The sequence below is a fragment of the Astatotilapia calliptera genome, unplaced genomic scaffold, assembly GCF_900246225.1.
Source record: "Astatotilapia calliptera unplaced genomic scaffold, fAstCal1.2 U_scaffold_117, whole genome shotgun sequence".
NCBI lineage: Eukaryota > Metazoa > Chordata > Actinopteri > Cichliformes > Cichlidae > Astatotilapia > Astatotilapia calliptera.
In genome coordinates, this window is record NW_020535638.1 from 1 (window position 1) to 22,386 (window position 22,386).

A 22,386-nucleotide genomic window follows, 5' to 3' on the forward strand; every position below is an offset into this window, starting at 1 on the left:
CACAGGTTTAGTTTTGTGTGTGTGCTTGTGTGTGCACATTTTCTTAAAAGACTTATTTGGTGACAAAGAAACTGAGAAATATAATCAGCTACCTCACAATTATCACAGCTTTCTCCAGAGCATAGAAAAGACTTCCATCATTGGTTCCAGCTCAAACAGCAAGTTCAGTTCGTCCGATGGCGAGACTCTAACCTTTCTACAGAGGCAGCCAAGTTAAATTAAAGACGGCGGCCCAGCCAGGGAATCAAAATAATGAGTAGAGTAGGGCAGTGACTAAACTTTCAAAATAAGAGCAAGGGGAATAACTGCTGATTACCGAGGACTTTGTTCTTTCAGACAAGTTTAAAAAAAAATTGAAATAAAATGAGACAGAATATGCATGAGGATCTGTTAATTTCCAGTGGTGGCTGGAAATAGGCTGGCCAGGTAAAGACTACACTGGTGTGATGGCGTTGGGTATCCAGCATCTCTTACACCTTTGTCAGGTGTGCGTGTGTGTGTGTGTTGTGCGCGCATGTGTGTCAAGTGAACTAAAGTCATTGCTCATCAGATTTTTCTTTTTAGCTTTACTTGTTAGCATATGGCGTTTGTGTCAGAGCACCATTTAGCAAAAAGCTGTTTGCGTGTGTGTGTGTGTGTGTGTGTGTGTGTGTGTGTGTGTGTGTGCGCGTGCGCGTATGTGTGTTTATACCGTGTGTGTAGCTAACTGCTTTATTCAGTATAACTGTGCTTAAAAATGTGTCTCTTATGTTGTTTTTCTGCTTTGTTTCTGTGTTTGTTTGTGTTCTGCATGCTAAACTTGGCTTAATCCGGACTTGTGCTTTTTGGTAAGTTTTTGTATCTAAGTTTCTGTAACTTTTTGAGTTTAATTTAAGCACTTAAGTTTTGTAATATTATGTATTTTTATTTGTACCTGTGTTTGTTTTTGCAGGGGGGGGATTTATTTATTTATTTTGGTTTTGTTTCTTTTTGGTTTTTTAAAGCTCTTTTGGAGTGTGTTTTGCTTTGCTCAGCTTTCTCTGGCAGCATTTTTATTTTCTCTTCTTCATCCTGTGAATGACTGCGTGGCTAGTTACCCACCTGGCTAGTTGGTTAGGTTTGCTTGATGACTGATCAGCTGGTGTTTGAATGACTTGCTGACTGCATGCAATAAGGAGTGTCACTCAGCAGGTAATCGAAATTGTGCAAGAAAAACTGTTTTGTTATTTGTTTTGTTTTTTTAGGAATTAAAAAATAAACAGTGATTGTTCCACTTTTAGTTGACTTGAGCCAAATACCAGATGTTTGAACTCCTTGTTGCAGCAGCAGTGTTTCACGCTTCCTAGACTTGTCATGTTTTGACCTTTTTCCACCTTTGCCTATTAGGCCAGTTCTGGTTTCGGGTGCGGTTCTGACCTCAGATTGCTCTGGAGCTGGGTTCAATTTACATACAGTATGCTTCAGTCATTTCTAGCATGTTAATACACTGCTTCTCAGGTGCTGAAGTCAGATACTTCATGTTGATTTTTAGACTTTAAAAGATTGATGCAGTAATCTTTTAAAGGTAAACTGGGATTTGAAAACACTTTGTATCCACAGCTAAAGACTCGTATTGACAGTGTTTTATTTTTTGAGGTGCTGTTGGGTTAATGGTTTCTGCTTTGCTTATATAGGCAGATTTTACTTTGGTGAAACATTTCATTACAGCTTCTGGAAAACCGCCACACGGAAAACGAGTTATTCAAAACTTTATTTAACATACAACAAGGTGCAAAAGAAGAAAATTGATAAAAGTTCTCCTGTACTGCAAAAGTGTCCAGAACAATCATTAATGAAATAAGGTTCTTCACCAAAGTAAAATAACTTTCATGTATCTACATGGAATAGAAAGTCATTTTTTTAAAATTGTCTTAAGAATAGTTTTAGCTCCAATACTGAATTATTTAGCAGCTGTGTGTGGTTTCTGCCGCTTTGCTGTTGATTAGTTTCAATTAATTAACTTCAAAAATGAAGAAACTCAAGACCTGATGATCTCTACGGATCCCTTGAAGGGAAACTTTGATAATTACATCTTTTTAGCTGGGTGGGATAGGAATATGCAGATATTTTCTCTTCAGAGTTAATAAAAATCAAATTGTCAAAGAAACATATTTCCAGAGTTAAATAGAACTTAACCAGAGTTTCTTTCTTATTTAAAAGATTGATTTTGATGATTCATTTAAGAAATGTCCAAAGTCAGTCCCATCTTTTAATCATACCAACTGTAAAAGAGTAAACGGTCCTGAGTTGCTGGTATGACGTTTCTCTGTGACTACTCTGAAGGGAACACAGTGAAAGCAGTACTTAGTTACTGGAAAACCTAAGCCTCAGGTTCACGCCAGCACTTCTAAAATTCACAACTTTGTGTTCTTTGCCATGTGGTTTTATAGCAACAGCTGGCCCAGCTGCAGTAAGGAGAAGTCAGAGATTCTGAAGAACCTGGCTCTCTATTAATTTTACCTTCGTCGATGTCATGGAATTCAAGGTGGGGAAAAACACACAGTGGCACTCAGGTGAAGCACACGAGGACGTGTTTCTTTACTTTTGGTGGTTCTAATGAAAACATTTCTCTTCGGCTCTATTAATAGGATCATGTGTGTGAGCTGCTGAACACCATCGATGCCTTGCCAGGTCTTCTTGACATTGTAAGCAAATATATTTTATTTATCTTTTTTAAAGAATGTGTATCACATGTAACAGGACAATGTTTTAACGCTTCAGAAAACATAGAAAGAAGCCTAAAAAGGAAGAATTACCCACCAGAACTGCAAAGTTCTGTTGTGGGTCAAAGACTCCCTTTTCCTAGAGACTGAAAACGAGGCCCAAAGGAGGAGCAAGAGTCTAGATCCCACTCAGAAGTCTTGAACTACAATAAGCTGTAAAGTTATTGAAGATTTTTTTTTCCCCCCTGACGACTTCTAGACTTAATCCTTTCTTTTATTAGAACCATTAAGTGGAGATCTTTCTCCTGTGCTTACCTCATCATGTTTCAGAACCAAGAATCCTAAAGAGATTCTCTCCTCCCCTTTCTTTCCTCTATTGTTTTTCATTCTTCCTCATTCCCTGAGCATTCCAGAGCCACAGAAGTATTTATGAATATGTTTTACCTCCAGCAAGGAAGTTAAATGGTTGGTTCAGTTTTTCTGTTTGCATGAAAATGTTACCACAGGGTGGGTTTAGTCTGGGACAAATCCTGGGAGTTAACCTGCACTGAAGTTTAGGATCTTTGAAAAGGATTCTTTACCTTTGTGAATTAGAGCATAATTGCACATTTTGTGTCATACTTTTAAAAGATACGCCAAAGTGATAGAATTTGGAAGGTATCATCTTGATGTCCTTGAAAATATTACAGACTAAACTGGATCCAGATCACCTCCGCATGTATAAACTCAATTTATACATATTTCAGAGCAGGAGTGGGTAATTAAAATTCCCCAGGGCCTGTTGGGGCTGTTGTGGGGCTACTCCAGTAAGCTGAACTCAATTCTGCTCAATTTTATCTCTTTAAAAACTTATTGGTGGTGTTCTCCACAACAGTCCCAGTATCTCATATGGCCTCTTGGGAACATTAATTGCCTGCCCCTCCTTTAGAGGAAGTGTTCAGCCTTGATGGAGGTATATAGTCTCTTGTTTCTGTGTAATCGCTGCCTTTCTTGTTGTTTGCTTCATGTAATGACACACCCGTGTTCCCCCATCAGACGGTGAATTTGACCTGACTAAGAACTACCTGGATCTGGTGGTAACATACACTACTCTGATGATAATACTTTCTCGCATAGAGGAGAGGAAAGCCATCATAGGGCTTTACAACTATGCCCATGAGATGACGCATGGAGCCAGGTAACTGAGAGTTAGATTGATGTGAGAAGTTTGCACACTATTACAGACATCATAGCAGCATAAACTGTTAGTAGAAACAGTTACTTAGACACTACGTCACTACCTCTGTGTGTTGCTGCAGTGACCGGGAGTACCCCAGGTTGGGCCAAATGATTGTGGATTATGAGAACCCTTTGAAGAAGATGATGGAGGAGTTTGTTCCACATGGAAAGGTGGGAGAATTGTTTGTGCATTGTGAAATGTAGGTTTTTAACATTGTACAAATGCAAGATAGTTGATGCAGAGAGCTTTTGGTTTGCAACATCTATACTAAAACTAGGAAAAAGGTTTCTGTAAAGGAACCCGTCTGTTCTGTTCATCCATGTAGATCACTTGTGTATACACCTGTAGCTGTACTGAATAAAAATGTGATGTCAGTACTGATCAAAATAATCACTGGTTTGATTTTCCTTGATCAATAGCCCTGGTATATGCACCATGATCTACAGTGTTTACAGATACTTCTGCTTTTATTGGTTAGTGTTGTTTTTGAATGAGGTTCAGTTGTCATAGCATTTCAAATGCCTCACTGAGCTTATGTGGCATATTGTCCACAAACACACAGACTTCTACTTTTCAAATCATGCATGACTTATGCTTGCGTGGGAAATCTACGTTGTGACTTCCGTCATAACTGGAAACTCGGTTTTTGCCCTACTCTGTAACATTTTCCGTAACCTGACATGCGCCTCATGTTGGGTCGACACAGCTCGCAGCGACTCGAATGGTGTAGAAGGTTACAGCATAGGGTTGGGGAGAGTTTCCGGTTACGATAAAAAATGAGGACATTTATTTCCTGCAGAAGTCTAAATCAGGCTTGATACTTCAAATAAACTTAATTGAAAACAAAGAGGATGGTTTAACAACTTTCATGACTTTAACAACACTATAAAGGGTTTTGGGGTTTGTTTGTTTTTTCCAAGTTTGCGTACAGTGGCTCTGAAATTGCTGCTTATTTAGTTTCAAAAGTCAGTTTTATACCGGAAGAATTTAGTCCTGTCTCTCCTCCTGCAGTCCCTGTCAGATGCGTTGGTCAGCCTTCAGATGGTCTATCCCAGGAGGAATCTGTCAGCTGACCAGTGGAGGAACGCCCAGCTGCTTTCTCTCATCTCTGCTCCCTCCACAATGCTCAATCCTGCTCAGTCTGACACTGTTAGTATCCCGATTGACTGTCTTAAAATAATCTGTATGATCTGAATGATCATTTAAAGCTTCTCAATAATCTATTAACCTGTTCTGTGCAGGCTTTTGATGTCAGAGCTTCTTTGTGCCAAGTGATACAACTGGAAAAAACTGAATTCAACTGTGTCTTTGTCTTTAGATGCCCTGTGAATACCTGTCACTGGACACAATGGAAAAGTGGATTGTTTGTAAGTAGTGTAGAAGCAGAGTCGAATCTAGTGCTCTGATCATGTGAATTGGGTGCCAGATGATCAAAAGGCTTCAGTCTGCAGTTAGCTCTGTATTTCTCTCCGTTCTCTCTGCAGTTGGTTTCATCCTGTGTCATGTGGCGCTGAATAGCGACGCAGCAGCGCTGTCTTTGTGGAAGTTGGCTCTGCAGAGCTCCACCTGTCTCTGTCTGTTCAGGGATGAAGTTTTCCACATCCACAAGGCTGCTGAGGACCTTTTTGTGAACATCAGAGGGTATGAGAATGTGTCTATGTGGACACAGGCAGGCGCTCTTTAACTGGTGCACAATCACACAAACTGTGATCATGTCTCCTTTTTTTTACTTTGATATGATTGTTGAATATCTTTGTGGTTTGAATTTTTATTGAGGAATTTGAAGATTTGATTGTCATTTTCTGTCCCAGTTTTCCCATTTTGCTCTTTTTAAAGCATCCTTTCCTCTTGTGTGTTTTGCAGGTACAACAAACGCATCAATGACATCAGGGAGTGCAAAGAACAGGCCCTGTCTCATGCGTATGTATAACCTTGTTTCATACTATCTCATGCAAACATAAAATACACTCACATTTTATTTTTATTTTTTTCTAATGCCCCATTTTCTATATTATTAATTTATATTCCTGGTCTTTTATTTAAAGATTTTAACTGTCATTTTAGCATATGCGTCTACCCTCTCTCGGGAAGCTTCACTGTGAAACATCACCCTTTTCTCTGTATCCTTTTTCATGTTTTCCTCCCGTTTTATCCTCTATTCGTCGTCTTCCCCCCATGCCTCATCTCTGCTTTTATCCTCATTACTTATTCCGTCTTCCCCTTTCATCTTTATTCTTCTGCTGTCACTGTCATCTACTTACTTTTTGTCCTCCTGCGGGATTGTCCTAAAAGTGTCAGAATACCATTTAATCACATTGCCTTGTATGTTTTGATGCACTGCTCTGACTTCCTCGGTCTCTCTGGCTGCCTACAGAGGCTCCATGCACAGAGAGAGGCGCAAGTTCCTCAGATCAGCTCTGAAAGAGCTGGCCACTGTTTTAGCTGACCAACCTGGACTGCTTGGTCCAAAGGTAATATAAAAAAACACTGCAAATAACACTCTGTTCAGTTGTAATCATAGACTTTCTGTTTCTTCCTGTTTCAGGTTTAAACCTTCTTTCTTTCAGCAGGACATAACTTTGTTTTTGTTACAAAAACAAGTTGGGTTTTATGCAAGTCCAGGGGGAAATATCCTCTAATTCATTTGATCTATGACCTTATCGCTGGTGTTTATCGTCTCAATCTCTATTTTCAAGTTGTGTGGAATACAACATGATCTTTATATTTTAAATCATGGTCCATATTACTGTCATGACTGATTATAAGGCAGCACATGATTAAGGCCAGGCCTGCCTTATGATTTGTGTTGAACTTCAGTTTCACAATCAGATCTGCCCAGTTTCCAGTGAGGCTTCAAAAACACTAAGCTGCCAAACACATTCAGCTCAAAACTTCAAAAAGTGGTCTTTGCAAAACAATGGTTCATTTCACAGTGGCTCACATAACTTGAAAACAACATGTCAAATGAAAGCGGCTGCAACCTGATGAATTATAAAAAGCTGCCTTAAATACTACAGTATCACCTGTTTAGTTGCTTTTTGTTGCTCGGGATGTTTGCTATTGTTTAAATTGACCAAAACCCATTAGATAGACCTAAACTAATTTCAAATTCATTTATTTTAATTAATTAATTTAACCAGATCTTGTGTACAGAGCCTGAGAGGGAGCTCAGGCAAGCTACAAAGCCACCCTCATTCAGCCATTTTAATGTTCTCTACAGAGCAGGTTGGCGTTTACAGAGATCAATGCAATTCTACAAGTTGCTTTGCCATCATCCTTTCCATGCTCTTAGACTTTAGTGGTATCATTCCTGCTGCCATTGATGTTTATAGTTCTGTACAGGGTGGTTTTCCTGTTGCTTTACCTTTCTTCAGCTTTTCATGTATGTGCGTGGGAGAGCACACAGATCCCAGAACAGGTCCCAGTAAATATAAAACTAACATGGATTGAAATAACCTTTTGTTTTCATTATAGCTGAAATTCAGTCAGGATAAACGGAATAGGTAAAAGAGTGCAACAGATTATATAAAATATGCAGTAAACTACCACAATAACATGTCTTTTAAATTATGCATCATTTAGAGTCTTTACCAGCCCAATTCTTCTAGTGGAACTTGATATACGGCACCAATAGCTGCAAAGCCATTCATAAAGTCTCAGATTGCATTTAGAGATTCTGAGAACGCAGATGCTGCGAGCTTCTCTCTCACCACTTCCCTCCAAATTTCTGGTCTGCTAGGCGCTGTTTGTGTTCATGGCGCTGTCATTCGCCCGTGATGAGATCATCTGGCTGCTTCGACACGCAGACAACATCCAGAAGAAAAGCACAGATGATTTCATAGACAAGTAAGCGTGGACAAGTGTGTTTGTGTACACGCGTCATGCCTGTATAAACACACTTGCGTCTTCACACCTGCTGATGTGTGTATGTGTGTTTTGCAGACACATAGCTGAGCTGATCTTCTACATGGAGGAGCTCAGAGCTCATGTCAGGAAGTATGGGCCTGTGATGCAGCGATACTACGTCCAGTACCTGTCTGGGTTTGATGCTGTGGTGCTGAATGAACTGGTTCAGGTGGGAACATTTAAAAAAAAAATACAAACTCCTGAGACTAAGCACTCTTACTGCATTCAGTCACATTTAATCTGATATTGCTTTCCTCCTAAAACATGGTGTTATTGAGCTGGTGTCACCATCCAGCACGGCTGTGAGGCTGCTTATGTCAGGTGTCAGATTACAGGTCTTACATTTACTGTAACGCAATTTTAAAAGCATGTTTTGTTTTTAATATTAATATAAAATTCAACTTTTTTGTTTCTATAATGCTCTTCAAACTTTTAATGTACTGTATTATTTATTAACATTTTTGTCATATTTAAAAGATGAATCTACAGTGAATACAGTCCTGTCTAATCAGCCTCATTTCCGTTTTATTTTACAGAACCTGTCTGTGTGTCCAGAGGATGAATCTATAATCATGTCTTCATTTGTCAACACCATGACTTCTCTCAGTGTTAAACAAGGTAAGACTGTTAAATGGAAGATCAGAGAAATACCAGGACGAGTCGTTATTTTTGCATTTGCACTGGCAGTATTGATCGTAGTACAGTTATTAATAATTAAAGTTACTAAAATACTGAGTGTGATTTGTGTGTTTCAGTGGAGGATGGAGAAGTGTTTGACTTCAGAGGCATGAGACTGGATTGGTTCAGACTGCAGGTATATACACAACTTTCATGCTTAAATTCTTTTGAAATAAGTCTTTCAAGGAAACTATGTTATCCTTGAAAACTAAAACATAATAAAATATTTAATGTGATATTAACGATCCTGTTCAGTAAGTCGGGGTAGTGCAATATGTAACAATAAAGAACTTGGATTTGTCTTTTATGCCCTGCTTGTGCTGTTATTCCTCTCTCTAGGCCTACACAAGTGTCTCTAAAGCCAGTCTCGGTTTAGCCGATCACAAAGAGCTCGGTAAAATGATGAACACCATCATCTTCCACACAAAGATGGTGGACTCTCTGGTGGAGATGCTTGTGGAGACATCAGACCTGTCTATTTTCTGGTGAGACACTCATGTGAAACTCTGGTAAGTCCTGTGCATAATTCAGACATAAGTTTAAATATGTATATTTTCCTTTTTTCTCTGTTCTTGTGTGTAGCTTCTACAGCCGTGCATTTGAGAAGATGTTTCAGCAGTGCTTGGAGCTTCCCTCCCAGAGCCGCCACTCAGTCTGTTTCCCTCTGCTTTGTACACACTTCATGTCCTGTACACATGAGCTCTGTCCCGAGGAGGTAAATACACACATGCATACAAAAACCCAGTTTGTGTGATATTCTTTTTAATTTTACATAATGGCGCCTGTAGATGGGGAGATGAGGACATTTGAAAGTTTCCCAAGAATAGATATCTGTGGGTTGAACGGAAGGTACAGAGGAAGGAGGATAGATGGGGAGATGTAATGAAAGGGGGGTGGATATAATGAAGGGAAATGCGTAGAGGTCAGTAAATCAACCGAGACACATTTTCTTCTTTTTAAACGTAATCGAGGACGTTATCAGCACGTGTTGCTGCACTTCAAATAGGATCTCCTAATGGCCAATTCTGTGTATGTTTGATGGTATCAGTTGGTCAAAATGTCAGCAGCAAATGTTACAAAAATGTGCCCATTTGGTCAACTTTTAGTGAATTTTCCAAATATAAAAATGTGGAGTCTTTGACTTCCCAGTTTTAATCCAATTTCACACTCCGATGATTTAAATGTTTAAAAATTAAAGGGGAAAAAGGAAAAACATGGAAGAAGAAGAAGAAACTTTCCATGTGAAAAAACTCACATTACAGTTCAGGGATGTTCAGCCAGTCGAGTGTGGCTTTAATCAATGCTGGTTGGAAGTGAAAAGCAAAAATTGACTCAGTATAGGCATAAACTGAAGGACACTGATAAACACACTTGTTATTGGAACCAGCAGACAGTTGGGCTTTCTTTTTTTATACCCATCTAAAATGCATCTAAACAGGCACCCCGCAGTAACTGTTTTGGTCTTTTTGAAACAGATTCTACAAAATTCAATACAATTTTTATCATTGACTGACAGCCGCTTTCCCCTCTGAGCCTGGGCATCAGGCGTGATATGTGTGATGATTATGCTGTTTTGATAATGATTTCACTTTGAGTCTTTTTGTCTCTTCCTACTCTCCTCCTCAGCGTCACCACATAGGGGATCGAAGCCTGTCGTTGTGCAACATGTTTTTGGACGAAATGGCCAAACAGGCCAGAAACCTGATCACTGACATCTGCACCGAGCAGTGTACACTTAGTGACCAGGTAGGAACACAAAGCCAACTGTTTACAGGGACAGTTTGACATTTCTAGCTTGAATACAAATGCTACAAATTACTGATCAGACTGACAGTGATACAGGTTAACAATCTGCGTCAGCCAACCCCTCCAACACCCTCTGTTTGAACGCTGGTTAGACGCTGACAGACTTTATTGAGAATAAAATCAATCCAAAGATAAACTGACCAGTTCATCTGGTTTAATCTATACTTAAACTACTGTCAGGGTTTCCACTAGGAACAAAACAGCAGGGCTACAGTTGTGCAGACTTCCACACAAGAGGAGAAATACATCCGGGAGTTTATTTCCTTCTTCCAGTATGAAAAAAATACTTTATTTCAAGGTAGAATCAGGCTTTGTAAAATATTTTGCCACATGTAATTGCTACATGTCGATTCAGTTGTAAATTATCCCTTTTTTGGGCATTAAGAAATTAATTGCTGGCTTATTAATGTAGAAACAATAATACATGGTATTGATAATTTTGCTATTATGCAAGTTTGACCCAGTACTGAAATAGATTCTCAGATCGACCAACACTTTGCCATCAATACCCAGAGCATAAAATGATGTTTGTCCATATAAATATTTAGTCATTTGTTGAAGCTTGTTGTTGTTAAAAGCTCCTTAAATATGTCTGTCAGTCTCCTGGTTTAACTGCCTAAGAAAGATTACTACTGCTTTTCTTTTGTCTTCAACATGAGATGAAATATACCTCATTTATCCCAAACGTTCAAAAAATCCACAACCTTACTTAAATAAAATACAATAGCTAAAAAAAAATGAGAGCAAGGCAAAACAAAATCAATCAATAAGTTAAAAAAATAATCAACAGAAAAGATTTCAGTTAAATGAGGAAAAAAGGAGCTTAATAAGTAAAATTTTTAATAAATTGTAAAAATCATAATATAAAACAATAATGATTCTTTAAACAAGTAAAAAGGTCTCATGTAAATCTGAAGAGCACTTTAAAACAAAATATCAGTGGCTTAATAATTGTAGTGAAATGTTGTACCTTTTTATTTTTACCTTAGCTGCTTCCCAAGCACTGCGCAAAAACCATCAGCCAAGCTGTGAACAAGAAGAGCAAGAAGGCGACGGGGAAGAAAGGCGAGCCGGAGAGGGAGAAACCAGGCGTGGAGAGCATGAGGAAGAACAGACTGCTGGTCACCAAGTTAGTACAAAAAGAGGGAACGTGAAGATCTGAATGTTTTTGAAGGATCTGCAGAGCCACAGTCTGCCTCTGTCTGTTCTCAGGCTCAGCTTATTCTTTATGCTTCTTTTAAAAACTCATTACTGTTGAGTGTGTTTTAATTATAGTGATCTGTAATTGTTTATAGATTAATAAGTATTCATCTTTGCTCATGCAGTAAAAATGAAAATGGTAATATTTAGCTGTTTCTTTCTCCTATAAATAGTTGAAATATTATTTTTTTAACACATCAAATCTGGCTGGTATTGTTTTGAACCCTCCACCGTGTTGTTATCACCGTTTCCCAGACGTGTCAGCGCTTTCCAATTAAGTTTTTATATTTTCACCTACATATATCTATACTTCCTTCATTTTAAGTCTCATAGTTTTGCTCTCTTTTATTGGTTTTATTGGTATTGTTGCTTGTTTTCTCTGCACAGATCAGGTTTTAATCATATCTGTTGTTTATGTGTCTCCTCCCGCCCCCCAGTCTGGATAAACTCCACACCGCCTTATCTGAACTCTGCTTCTCCATCAACTACGTTCCCAACCTGATTGTGTGGGAGCACACTTTCACACCGAGGGAGTACCTCACCTCGCACCTGGAGATCCGATTTACCAAGTAAATAAGCACGCACGCATGCTTTCATAGTGAAGGTGTATAATTACAGATACATTTTGTCCAATTTAGAGTTGCATCTGTCGACCTCGCAGCCCAGCTAACGCTGCTCTTCACCACCTCTGTGTTAATTAAATACTACATGTACAGCTTTCAGTGAATAGGAAAAAGTACAAATTACTACCTCATCATGACATGACAGTAATTATTAAGCAGTGCACAGTCCAGAGGTTGTGCTTTAAGCAGTTATTTAAAAGCAGATTAATTGAGCAGTTTAGGTGTAAACCGCTTTGGTGTTTCAGAATGAAAAGTTTAGGGATTGCAGCTTTATGATCGTTAAAATTAAGGTAATTAAAGTAAGTTGTGCAACTTTGAGGTTTAAAAGTGCTCTTACTAAATGTACTTTAACTTAGGCATGTCTTATTGACCTCTGATCGTGTCCAGGTCCATAGTGGGGATGACCATGTACAACCAGGCTACTCAGGAGATAGCCAAGCCCAGCGAGCTGCTGACGAGCGTCCGAGCATACATGACCGTGCTGCAGTCCATAGAGAACTACGTCACCATCGACATCACACGAGTTTTCAACAACGTCCTCCTGCAGCAGACGCAGCACCTGGACAGCCACGGAGAGCCCACCATCACCAGTTTATACACAAACTGGTGTGTTGATTTTTAGCACTTCTGCAATTCTCCAAAAACATTGTTAATAAAATACCAAAAAATGACACAGCAAAGGAAGAAGAAGTGTAATTTGAGGAGGAAATAAACAACAAACAACGCAAATAACTCACTAGACTTTTCTCAGTAGTTTTAGATGATTGTTTTTTTTAATCAGAGCAATTTCTATTCTCCTCACATCCAGCTCCATGTCTTTATTCTTGGGCTCTACTACAGTAGCTTTTTTCGGGGCCTTAATTCAGCCTCTCTGTTTACCTTCTGTCTGAAACGAACAGTTTTGAGTGCACCCTACCTTAACTTTCTTCTGAAAAGTTAGTTTAGTTAGTTTAACATTTAATTTATTATAACATTTAGGAAGATGCACTATTTAACTAGAGGACCAAATAAGCACATCCACACCAGTGAGGGGTAAATCCTGAACCCAAAACAAGCAGAAAACCAAATAAAAAATTTAATAGTTTGCAAGCTCAGTGGCTACAGTTTTACTTCTTTATTATACCCGACAGACCTTAATGGAGCCCAGCTTGTTTTTCTTTTGAGGACCAAGCATGTAACCTATACTGAGACAGCATCCTGTGTGTGTTTGTAGGTACTTGGAAACGTTGCTCCGCCAGGTCAGTAACGGACACATCGCCTACTTCCCCGCCATGAAGGCTTTCGTCAACCTGCCCACTGAGAACGAACTAACTTTCAATGCTGAAGAATACTCTGATATCTCGGGTACAATCACTCAAAAGATTGTTTACTCATACAAACACACTTTGTGCATGAAAATGTTAGTAACTTGGTATTTATGACGACAAACAATAAATCAGCTATAGAAGAGAAACTTTAATGTGGGGTTTTGTGTATTAATATAAGTTTAGAGTTTAGCCATCTTGTTTTTTTTTTTCTGTTCCTCGTCTTTTTTTTTTTTCTGCTGAAAGTTTATTGAAAGTGTTTATTTTTTTGCTTTTTCCACAGAGATGCGTTCCCTGTCAGAGCTCTTGGGCCCGTATGGTATGAAGTTTCTAAGTGAGAGCCTGATGTGGCACATCTCATCTCAGGTTGCTGAGCTGAAGGTATAAACATGTCCACAATCATAAAGATATACTCACATATTGAATAATAATAATATAAACTGTTATACCAAGTTGTACAGGTGATATTATTAGTCAGTGAGTTTTATTCAGATGAGTGATTTCTTTTTCCTTACCTGATGCGTCTCTGATTCTTTCTTTTTTTAAAATATAATATTCAGAAAACTGATTCATATATTTGTAATCTTTTGTGAGAAGTCCGAGCAGTGTGCCTGGCCTAATTGGGGATATCCCTTCTTCCTTACATCAGAGAGAGCCAAAAATAGGGAAACAAATTGGTTGATGTTGAGTGTTTAGTGTAGTCTGACGCCTTCCATGGTTTCATTCATAACCAGGCTTTTTTTTTTCTTTTTTAAAAATTTTGACAAAATGTTCTTACATATATTTATGTTTTGTTTATTTGCGTTTCTCTGTAGAAACTGGTGGTAGAAAACATGGAGGTGTTGACCCAGATGAGGACGAGCTTTGACAAACCAGACCACATGGCTGCGCTCTTCAAGAAACTCACCTGTAATTACTAACACTAATGCTAATACTTGTGCTTACACTTACTTGGCACAGATCTTTGCAGCTGCAGTTTCATCATGGTGCCAAACAATAAGTGATTATCCAAACACGATGGGAGTACTTATGCCACTTTTTGTGTGTGTGATATTTAGCTGTTTACAATCAGCAGCCTTGGCTTGTTTCATGTCAGTGTCTCAGTGTCAGTCTCTTGTTTGAGATTCGATTACATCTGTGTTAAACTTGCCATCGTATTGAAAGTGGTTGGTTAGAAATGACTTCAAGTTAGTACACTTGAAGTACAAATTGATACACCTCCTTGCAAGTTTATTTTTGTGACTGGTGAACTCCTGAATTAACACTGATCACTGTGACAGCTGCTGTAATTCCACTCACTTGCTGTGTTTTCTGTTTTTGTAGCTGTGGACAGTGTTTTGAAGAGAATGACCATCATTGGGGTCATTTTGTCCTTCCGCTCGCTCGCTCAGGAGGCTCTGAGAGACGTAAGGCACACATAATCATATACCACTTTGAGGAGATAAATACTGGCAACTTGTGTCAATCAAGGTTATTATAATTAACTAAAACTAAAGCTGGATGTGGAAAAAAATACTGAAAAAAATTAACTCAAACAATTTTGTGAACTTGAATAGAATAAAATGAAAATGTAAAGTAAAGTTTGACTATTTACGATACTGTGACACACCGTGGGTCAGCTGCTTTTGAAAAATTAGTTTTTATTGTATTAATTTTCTCTGAGACATTCAGAGTAGTAGCATGCAGTAATAATTAAAAAGACTAAGATGAACACGGAAACTAACAAGAACTAAACCGAAATAAGAAAATCCACTCTGGAAACTAACTGAAGCTAAACTTCATTTAAAACAAAAAGTCAAAACTAAAACTAGAAAATACAAAACTATAATAATGTGCATTTCTTTATTCAGCTTTGGGGCATATTCATGGCATTAAAATACAGTCATTTAAAAATGTTTTCATTTAGAAAGGTACAGTAGATGTTGTAGGCATTTTAATATTGAACCTCGTAATCTTTTATACTGTAAATGGCCAAAATCAGTCTTACTAGACTGTCTCATCGACAATCACAATAGCTTGCATTATGTCCCTGTCAGGTTAAAGCTGAGTTATAAGCTGAGTTACATCAAATATGAATTAAACCTGGCTCTGATTCCAGCTACTCCCCTCTTGTCTTTTTAATGATAAATATCATGGTTTATACTTACAAGCTTTCATGTTCTTTGGTCCTCTGGATTTAGCAATTTAGAAGTTGGAGTTGGACCAAGTTCCAGAACTGGATTAACTGACCTAAGCCTTCTAAGACTGACATTTAGCTGGTTTCCGGAAACGCTGCTTATTAAAAGTGAAAGGATAAAAATATCAGGCAGCACTCTGAAATCACACATTAAATTAAGACATTCAGTGTAAGTGTTGAGGTACACGTTTATTGGCCCTTGCTCATTCAGTCTGAGATTTCCTGATAGTGGCTGCTGAAAAGCACACTTATAAATATTTTAGAGTATTTCCTCTTCCATCTTTCTCCGTCTTAGTGGTCTGTGTCGGTTTTGCTTTTTCCAGGTTTTGTCCTGTCACATTCCTTTCCTGGTCAGCTCAGTGGAGGATTTCAAGGACCACATTCCCCGAGAGACGGACATGAAGGTAAAACACACTGACGGGCTTGTCGAGGTAGATGCGCTTCCGGATGTCCCGCTCTTTGCGTTCATGTGGATGTTTTGTCTGTTTCCAGGTGGCCATGAACGTTTACGAGCTGTCCTCAGCAGCAGGTTTACCCTGTGAGATCGACCCAGCTCTGGTGGTGGCTCTGTCCTCTCAAAAGAGCGGTGAGTCGCAAACACGGTCACACACAACCACCATCCAGGAGCCACGCAATTCATCTGTATGACCATCACGATGTTTGTCTGCAGAGAACATCAGCCCAGAGGAGGAGTATAAGATCGCCTGTCTGCTGATGGTCTTTGTGGCAGTTTCGTTGCCAACACTTGCCAGCAACGTGATGTCGCAGTACAGCCCAGCCATCGAAGGTAGGACACCATGCTCTGTAGATTTGTTAAGAAGATCTAGTTAAAGTGACTCTCTCTCACACAGATTTTATGTTTGCAGTATGAAGTGCAATAAAGAGAAGGCACGAAACTTCAAAGACTCAAAGTGGCGGTTCATCCTAAAATCACATTTCTATATTTTTCCTGTGGCCTGCAGTGCTGTGTCTCCATCTAGACTGTTTTGGTGTGAGTCAGCCAGCTCTGTAGATATTATTAGCAGAGATGTCTGCTTTCTCTTGATTCTAATAGAAAGAAACGCTTCTCCCATTTTGGTATTTAAGGTGCCAAAAAGTTCATTTGGAAAAACTCAGCATTAATGTCTCTTTCCACAAATTGTGACCCAGTTACTCGGAATAAACACACCAACCTTGCAGCGAGCATTTTCATGCAGGGACTACTTTCTGTCTTGCAAACTATATCTGCCAGTCGTATCTGTGTGCAGAAAGAAGTCTGTCGTGCGCCAGTGATAGCGAGACAGGATGTAAAATTAATGGCATCCCCCCCCTCAAGCTGAGCGGTAATGATAGCTCGCTGCTTGCTTCATTTATATGGAGGATGTAGGCAGTGGAAAGAAAACGTGTAAAAGGCTGGTATTGTTTAAAAATGTTTTCCTTTTCCTTTTTTTTTTTCTTGTTGTTGTTTGAGAACCACAAAGGAAGTGCCACCTAGTAGACTGATTTTTAAAACACTACAGGCCAGAGGTGAAGAGTGTGGGCAGGGTGGAGTTGGCAGCCTCCCTCAAGATGCTCAGATTTGTTTGGTTGGGAGTGACCAGAAGGGACATGACTAGAAATGAGTGTATCGGAGAGACGGCACAAGTGGAGCTGTTTGAGGACAAAGTTAGAGAGGTAGGATGAGATGGTTTGAATAGTGGAGTTGAATATGGAGCTGCCAGACAGGAAGGAGAAGAAAAGACCGCTGAGAAGATTCATGGACGTAGTGGTTGGCGAGACAGAAAAGCATGCTAGACACTAGAGTCGAGAGGAAAAACATGTACATCTGATTACTGGGTTAAAAACAGTAACATGACGGTGATGCCTTCAGGTCAGGGGTGTGGAATAATGAGTCCCGGAGGCCAGAAGCCAGTTGGGTCCACTGGATCTGTATTTTCAAAAGTTTTCCAGCTTTTTCTGTTGGTAAATATTGATCTTCCCCACTGCCATTCACACTACATGAAATACTTATGTAATAGATTAATAATTAAGTGAGAGAAAAGTTTCTGTTTTTCCAGTATCTCCACATTTCTAATGCTGAACACTCAGTTTTCTTATATTAGGATAAGTCAGGGATTAAATGTTTAGTTGAATGCATTTCCACCAACAGAAAGGGGAGTTTCACTGGTTCAGCCCACTTAAGATCAGAGTGGGGCATTTGTGATCCACGATGTAAAATTAGTTTGACATCTCCGCTTTAGGTTTCTTTGTTTGTTTAACCCACATTACAAATCTTTGTTATGTTCACTTTTGCTGTTAGCCTAACAAGCAGCAGTTACCTTCTGGAAATTACAGATGCCATGCATGCATTCTGCTGCACTCCAGGTGTGTTCTTTTAAAAAAGTGTTTGGCTTAATGACTTGACTTTGGTTTGAGGCCGGCTGAGACTCTATGGGAGGAAAGATTCTGGAGTAATTGTTGTGACTCAAATGATTACGGAACAGAAATTATAATACATGATGCACTTAAGTATATTTGTGATACGAATTGATTCCTCTCCATCATTTTGCCCTCCATTTCCTGCTCTAATATTCATTAATAAAGGGGATAATAAGCCCGTCTTGTGACTCACTGCTGGGGGAAAGAAATTCCACTTTGTAAGAAACAAAATTTACCACGTTCAACGCGCGAGACAGTTTCTGCATGCAAATGACGTCGACCTTGTGCCCCAAGATTGATTTATGTGTGTTCATTAGAGCCATATTATCATCTTCATTATGTGTACTTTTTAAATAATTAATCAGTTTTAAATGTCTGTTTAGCCCATGTGACCCGTGTTTGTTTTTATTTATTTGCCTGAAAGATTCATTCAGTTATACAGACTTGATATTTAGATCCACGGAGGGGCATCGCTGCAGATACATGAGGCCTTTTGATGAGGTATCGAAGAGAGTTATAACTCAAGGTCGTGAATTATCAAGACAGTGCCACTTAACAACCTTGAAATGAAAGGCGCCATTGTTAATAAGGGACATTTGAAAAGGATAATGAGTTGTAATGGGCTCCACCATTGTTAGTATGCAGACTGTGTCCCGACGAGTGATTGGTTTTGCCGGGAGCAGGTCTTAACACGTCGCACCGGTCCAGCCACACTAACCGTTCTCTAACCTTACGATTACACGCGCGTTTTATATTCATGTGCTTGTCATCCATGTCACATGCGATACAGAAATGAAGCCCAGGATTGACAGATCCATGTTTTATAAGCCTGAAATTTCCTCTGCTGTGAAAGTCACATGTGAGAAATTAAACCGAGTCAATAATCTCTCCTTCTTCAGCTAATCGTGTGTGTTTGCTGCCTCCTACAGGCCACTGTAACAACATCCACTGCCTGGCCAAAGCAATCAACCAGATCGCTGCTGCTCTCTTCACCATCCACAAGGGAAGCATAGAGGACCGCCTCAAAGAGTTCCTGGCTGTAAGACACTGCATTTCTGTTACTCTTAGAGAACTTTACATTATAACTGGGGTTTCTCTAGTGTAGCACTGCGCTGTGATGGCAGCTCTTTAGGGCATCATGTCTGCATTCTGACGTAGAAGATACGCAGAATAATTAGATTCATTTAAACTTATAGGGGGATATACAATCTCTCATCATAATGTCAACATCAAACACGCAATGTAACAAATTAAAGGAAAAACCTACAACTGGGGTATCCGGTGACTATTATATGGCTTGGAGCCGTTATTCGGGTCCCCTTTCGAAGTTATCCTGATCAGCTCTGTCCTTTGATGAAACCTTTTTATCCTAAAGGGAATGGTCTCTTTGAGGATGACAGTGTCCCAAACCTTGGGTCATGGACTCGCTGAATGGTTTGATGTGTATGAAAATTATGTGATGTAAGCAATGACCTTCATAGTCTTTAGATCTGAGTCCAGCTGAACATCTATGTGAGCTTTTTGGTCGTCACCCTTATCAAAATACCAGGTATCTTTCAGACAAATGAGTTTCATCCCTCGAGTTACAGCAGCTTACAGAATCTATTTCAAGGAGAACTGAAGGGCTTATGGAAGGAAACTGTTATCCCTAGAAGACTTTGTATTGTGGCTCATTATTACCAACAGTCTGTGTTATAAGAAGTACAGAGTAGACAAGCAGTCATGAAGTGCTTACATGTCTTTGAAGCTCCAGTAATTATGCAGTTAAGTCAGATTTTCTTTGATAAATTTGGAAATGGTGTGTAATTTCCCAATTTTTGTCAAGAAATTCTAAAGTTTAGTTAAAACTGATACGAAAACAAAACCGAAGCTTGACTTGAGAGACTCTTAACATCAGTCTGTAACATGTTTCTGTGTAGCTGGCCTCATCCAGCCTGCTGAAGATCGGTCAGGAAACGGACAAGATGACGACACGTAACAGAGAATCTGTCTACCTGCTGCTGGACATGGTAAGAAAACTACGTACAGGAGACTTTATCTGTCGACACTTGTTCCTCTTTTAAAAGTAAAACATCCTAAAAAGCAACTATCAAAGCTATATCAGGATGTGAAAAAAAAATGGATTCAAGTTGAAGTGCAGAACTATTTTTAACATTCAAGTTTACTTCTGAGTATTACCGTATATTTCCAATCGTCTAAGAGTTGTTCTGCATTTCGTTTCTGCTTCAGATTGTGCAGGAGTCTCCCTTCCTCACCATGGACCTGCTGGAGTCCTGTTTCCCTTACGTCCTGTTGCGAAACGCCTACCACGCCGTCTACAAACAGAGCATCAGCGCTAATGCATAGACACACACAGACACTAACCACACAAAGGCATACCTTATAGTCTGCTATTGAATGGGGGTACAGACAAAACAAATACACACTACCAGAGTACACTAAATCCAAACTAAACACACTAATCTATGCCTACAAAGCCTCAGCGTGTTCGGACAAAAAAGCAACACTGTCGGCATTTAACACTAAACGCGTAGCATTGAAAACAAATCCACTCAAAATATAAGAAGAGCGTATGAAACACAAGTGCTCAAATTAAAAAGAGGAGGGAAAAAACACAACATATGAACAGAAACACGAGCTGGATGAAGTTGGGGGATCAGTGTCTTTATTTTAATCGTACCGTTTCCATGATGTTGCCAGGGACCACGACCATAGCAACACAAAAAATACATAATGTTTGGTTGGTATAAAGAACAAAAGTATAAATATATAGTATATATATATAGTTGACACTAAAATATTTTTTTCTCCTTTGTTTTTTTTTGTTTTTTTAATTTTGCAATGAAAGTTTTGAGAACTTTAGTGGCCAGCTGATAACTACTATGTGGTGATGGATTTTTGGATGCTTACTTTGAGAATGCAAATGATTCTGATGTTTTTGTGGGGTTTATTATTATTCTTATTATATTTCTTTTATGGATGCGGGGTGAGGATTCCTGTGTTGATACTGAAAGACATGTTGCTCGTTAATCTGAGTTTACACACGCGTACAGATACACAATCCTGAGCAGATCTACGGTTCCAAACACTAATCTTCGACCATTTCCTAGCAAACAAACACACACACACACACACACACATATTCAGACGGACACACACTTGTATAACATGGTGATGTTTTCTTTCTTTTTTTTCTAGCTAGTCGTAACATGAACATTTTGTGGGTAAAGATATAATATCTGTATTCTACTTTGATGTGAAGCTGTCTGTTTTTAATGTTTATGTTTTGTTATTTTTATGACGACGACAATGACGATTTGCCAAATGTGTTGACACTAAAAAAAAGAAAAGTGTGTATCAGGGCTTGGAAGGATTGGAGTGTTGACAAGTGGTGAGAAATGCCGTTTTTTTGGGGCGTTTTCAGTGTTTGACGCCAGCTCTGCGGCAGCTCTGTTAAACTCTTACAGTGGGATCAAGCAAAAGAAAACACTTGCAAGTATTCCCCTCAGCTCCCCTGACTGACGCTGCAGTAGGTGCTACATGTTGTCTGCGGTAGAGTAAAACTACAAAATAACCCCTAATCAGAACGAGTCCACTCGTGGCTCCTGGAAAGGAGCTTCGTTGTTCTTTTGAAGCCCTACTGAAGCAGCTGGGGGAAGCACGCCTTACTCAAAGGCACCTTAGCAGCAGCTGATGATAGCTGACCATCTATAGTCCAGTTATATAACTGTTTAACTTTAATACTAAGGTCATTTTAACCACCTAACACTAATAAAAAAACATAAGATGAACTGGAGCTGCAATAAGAATAAAAAACAATTATTATTCACCCTCAGTGCCGCTTTCACTGGATTTGCAAATTCTGGTCGAAGGGGCATCCACCAATGACTCTTACATATTTGCGACGGTTGTGTGGGACCTTAAAGGACAGATGGACAACTTTTACAAAGTGCAGTCTGATTTTTATTTTCTTCCTCAATCAGAGCACAGCAGGGGCTACGTAATGAGACACAAACCTTACTCTCCTTAAGTTAGCCCTTTGCTAGTGTAATACTAACCCCAGGGCTCTGTCTGAAGGTTCATTCTGCATACTACTCATGACTTTTAACCACTGCTGGAGTTATTCTGCAAGTGGCTGCAAAGTGAAGTCATATTTACAGAACGTAGCAGGAACACAGAAAAAAAAGGTGTTTCTTCTGTGGCGAGTCAGTAGTTTGCATTATGAGGTTGTAAGGACAGCTCCGTGGACACATTCTGCCATTTGATGTGGAATGGTTGCTGTTTTACTTTATAACTTCTTTTTTTTTCTTCTCTTTTTTTTTGTGTTTCTGATTCCAACTTGTAACTTAAAATGACATGAATAAAATAAACTTTAGGGCTGTGTCAGACCTGAACT

The 22,386-nt window shown here is 39.2% G+C and overlaps 1 protein-coding gene across 1 annotated transcript; it reads left to right on the forward strand.

Moving 5' to 3' along the window:
- Positions 1–2,491: 2,491 nt before the first annotated feature.
- LOC113017392 (nck-associated protein 1-like) lies at positions 2,492–22,384 on the forward strand. The gene is made up of 28 exons (XM_026160539.1): positions 2,492–2,531; positions 3,717–3,858; positions 3,980–4,070; positions 4,912–5,049; positions 5,219–5,267; positions 5,385–5,541; positions 5,764–5,820; positions 6,275–6,371; positions 7,640–7,746; positions 7,843–7,975; positions 8,343–8,424; positions 8,562–8,620; positions 8,824–8,969; positions 9,067–9,199; positions 10,111–10,230; positions 11,280–11,419; positions 11,928–12,059; positions 12,501–12,719; positions 13,327–13,457; positions 13,701–13,798; positions 14,233–14,326; positions 14,741–14,823; positions 15,917–15,997; positions 16,086–16,179; positions 16,264–16,380; positions 18,920–19,029; positions 19,910–19,999; positions 20,220–22,384. Exons 1-28 carry the CDS (start codon positions 2,492–2,494, stop codon positions 20,334–20,336), a joined length of 3,057 nt encoding a protein of 1,018 aa, XP_026016324.1. The 3' UTR covers positions 20,337–22,384.
- Positions 22,385–22,386: the final 2 nt, after the last annotated feature.

Excerpts from the sequence above, each read along its gene's own strand:
- LOC113017392 (XM_026160539.1), top strand. The coding sequence starts at position 2,492 with ATGGAATTCAAGGTGGGGAAAAACACACAGTGGCACTCAG. Across the intron at positions 5,542-5,763 it reads CTTTTTGTGAACATCAGAGG|GTACAACAAACGCATCAATG; the intron begins GTATGAGAATGT and ends TGTGTTTTGCAG. Across the intron at positions 16,381-18,919 it reads GTACAGCCCAGCCATCGAAG|GCCACTGTAACAACATCCAC; the intron begins GTAGGACACCAT and ends TGCCTCCTACAG.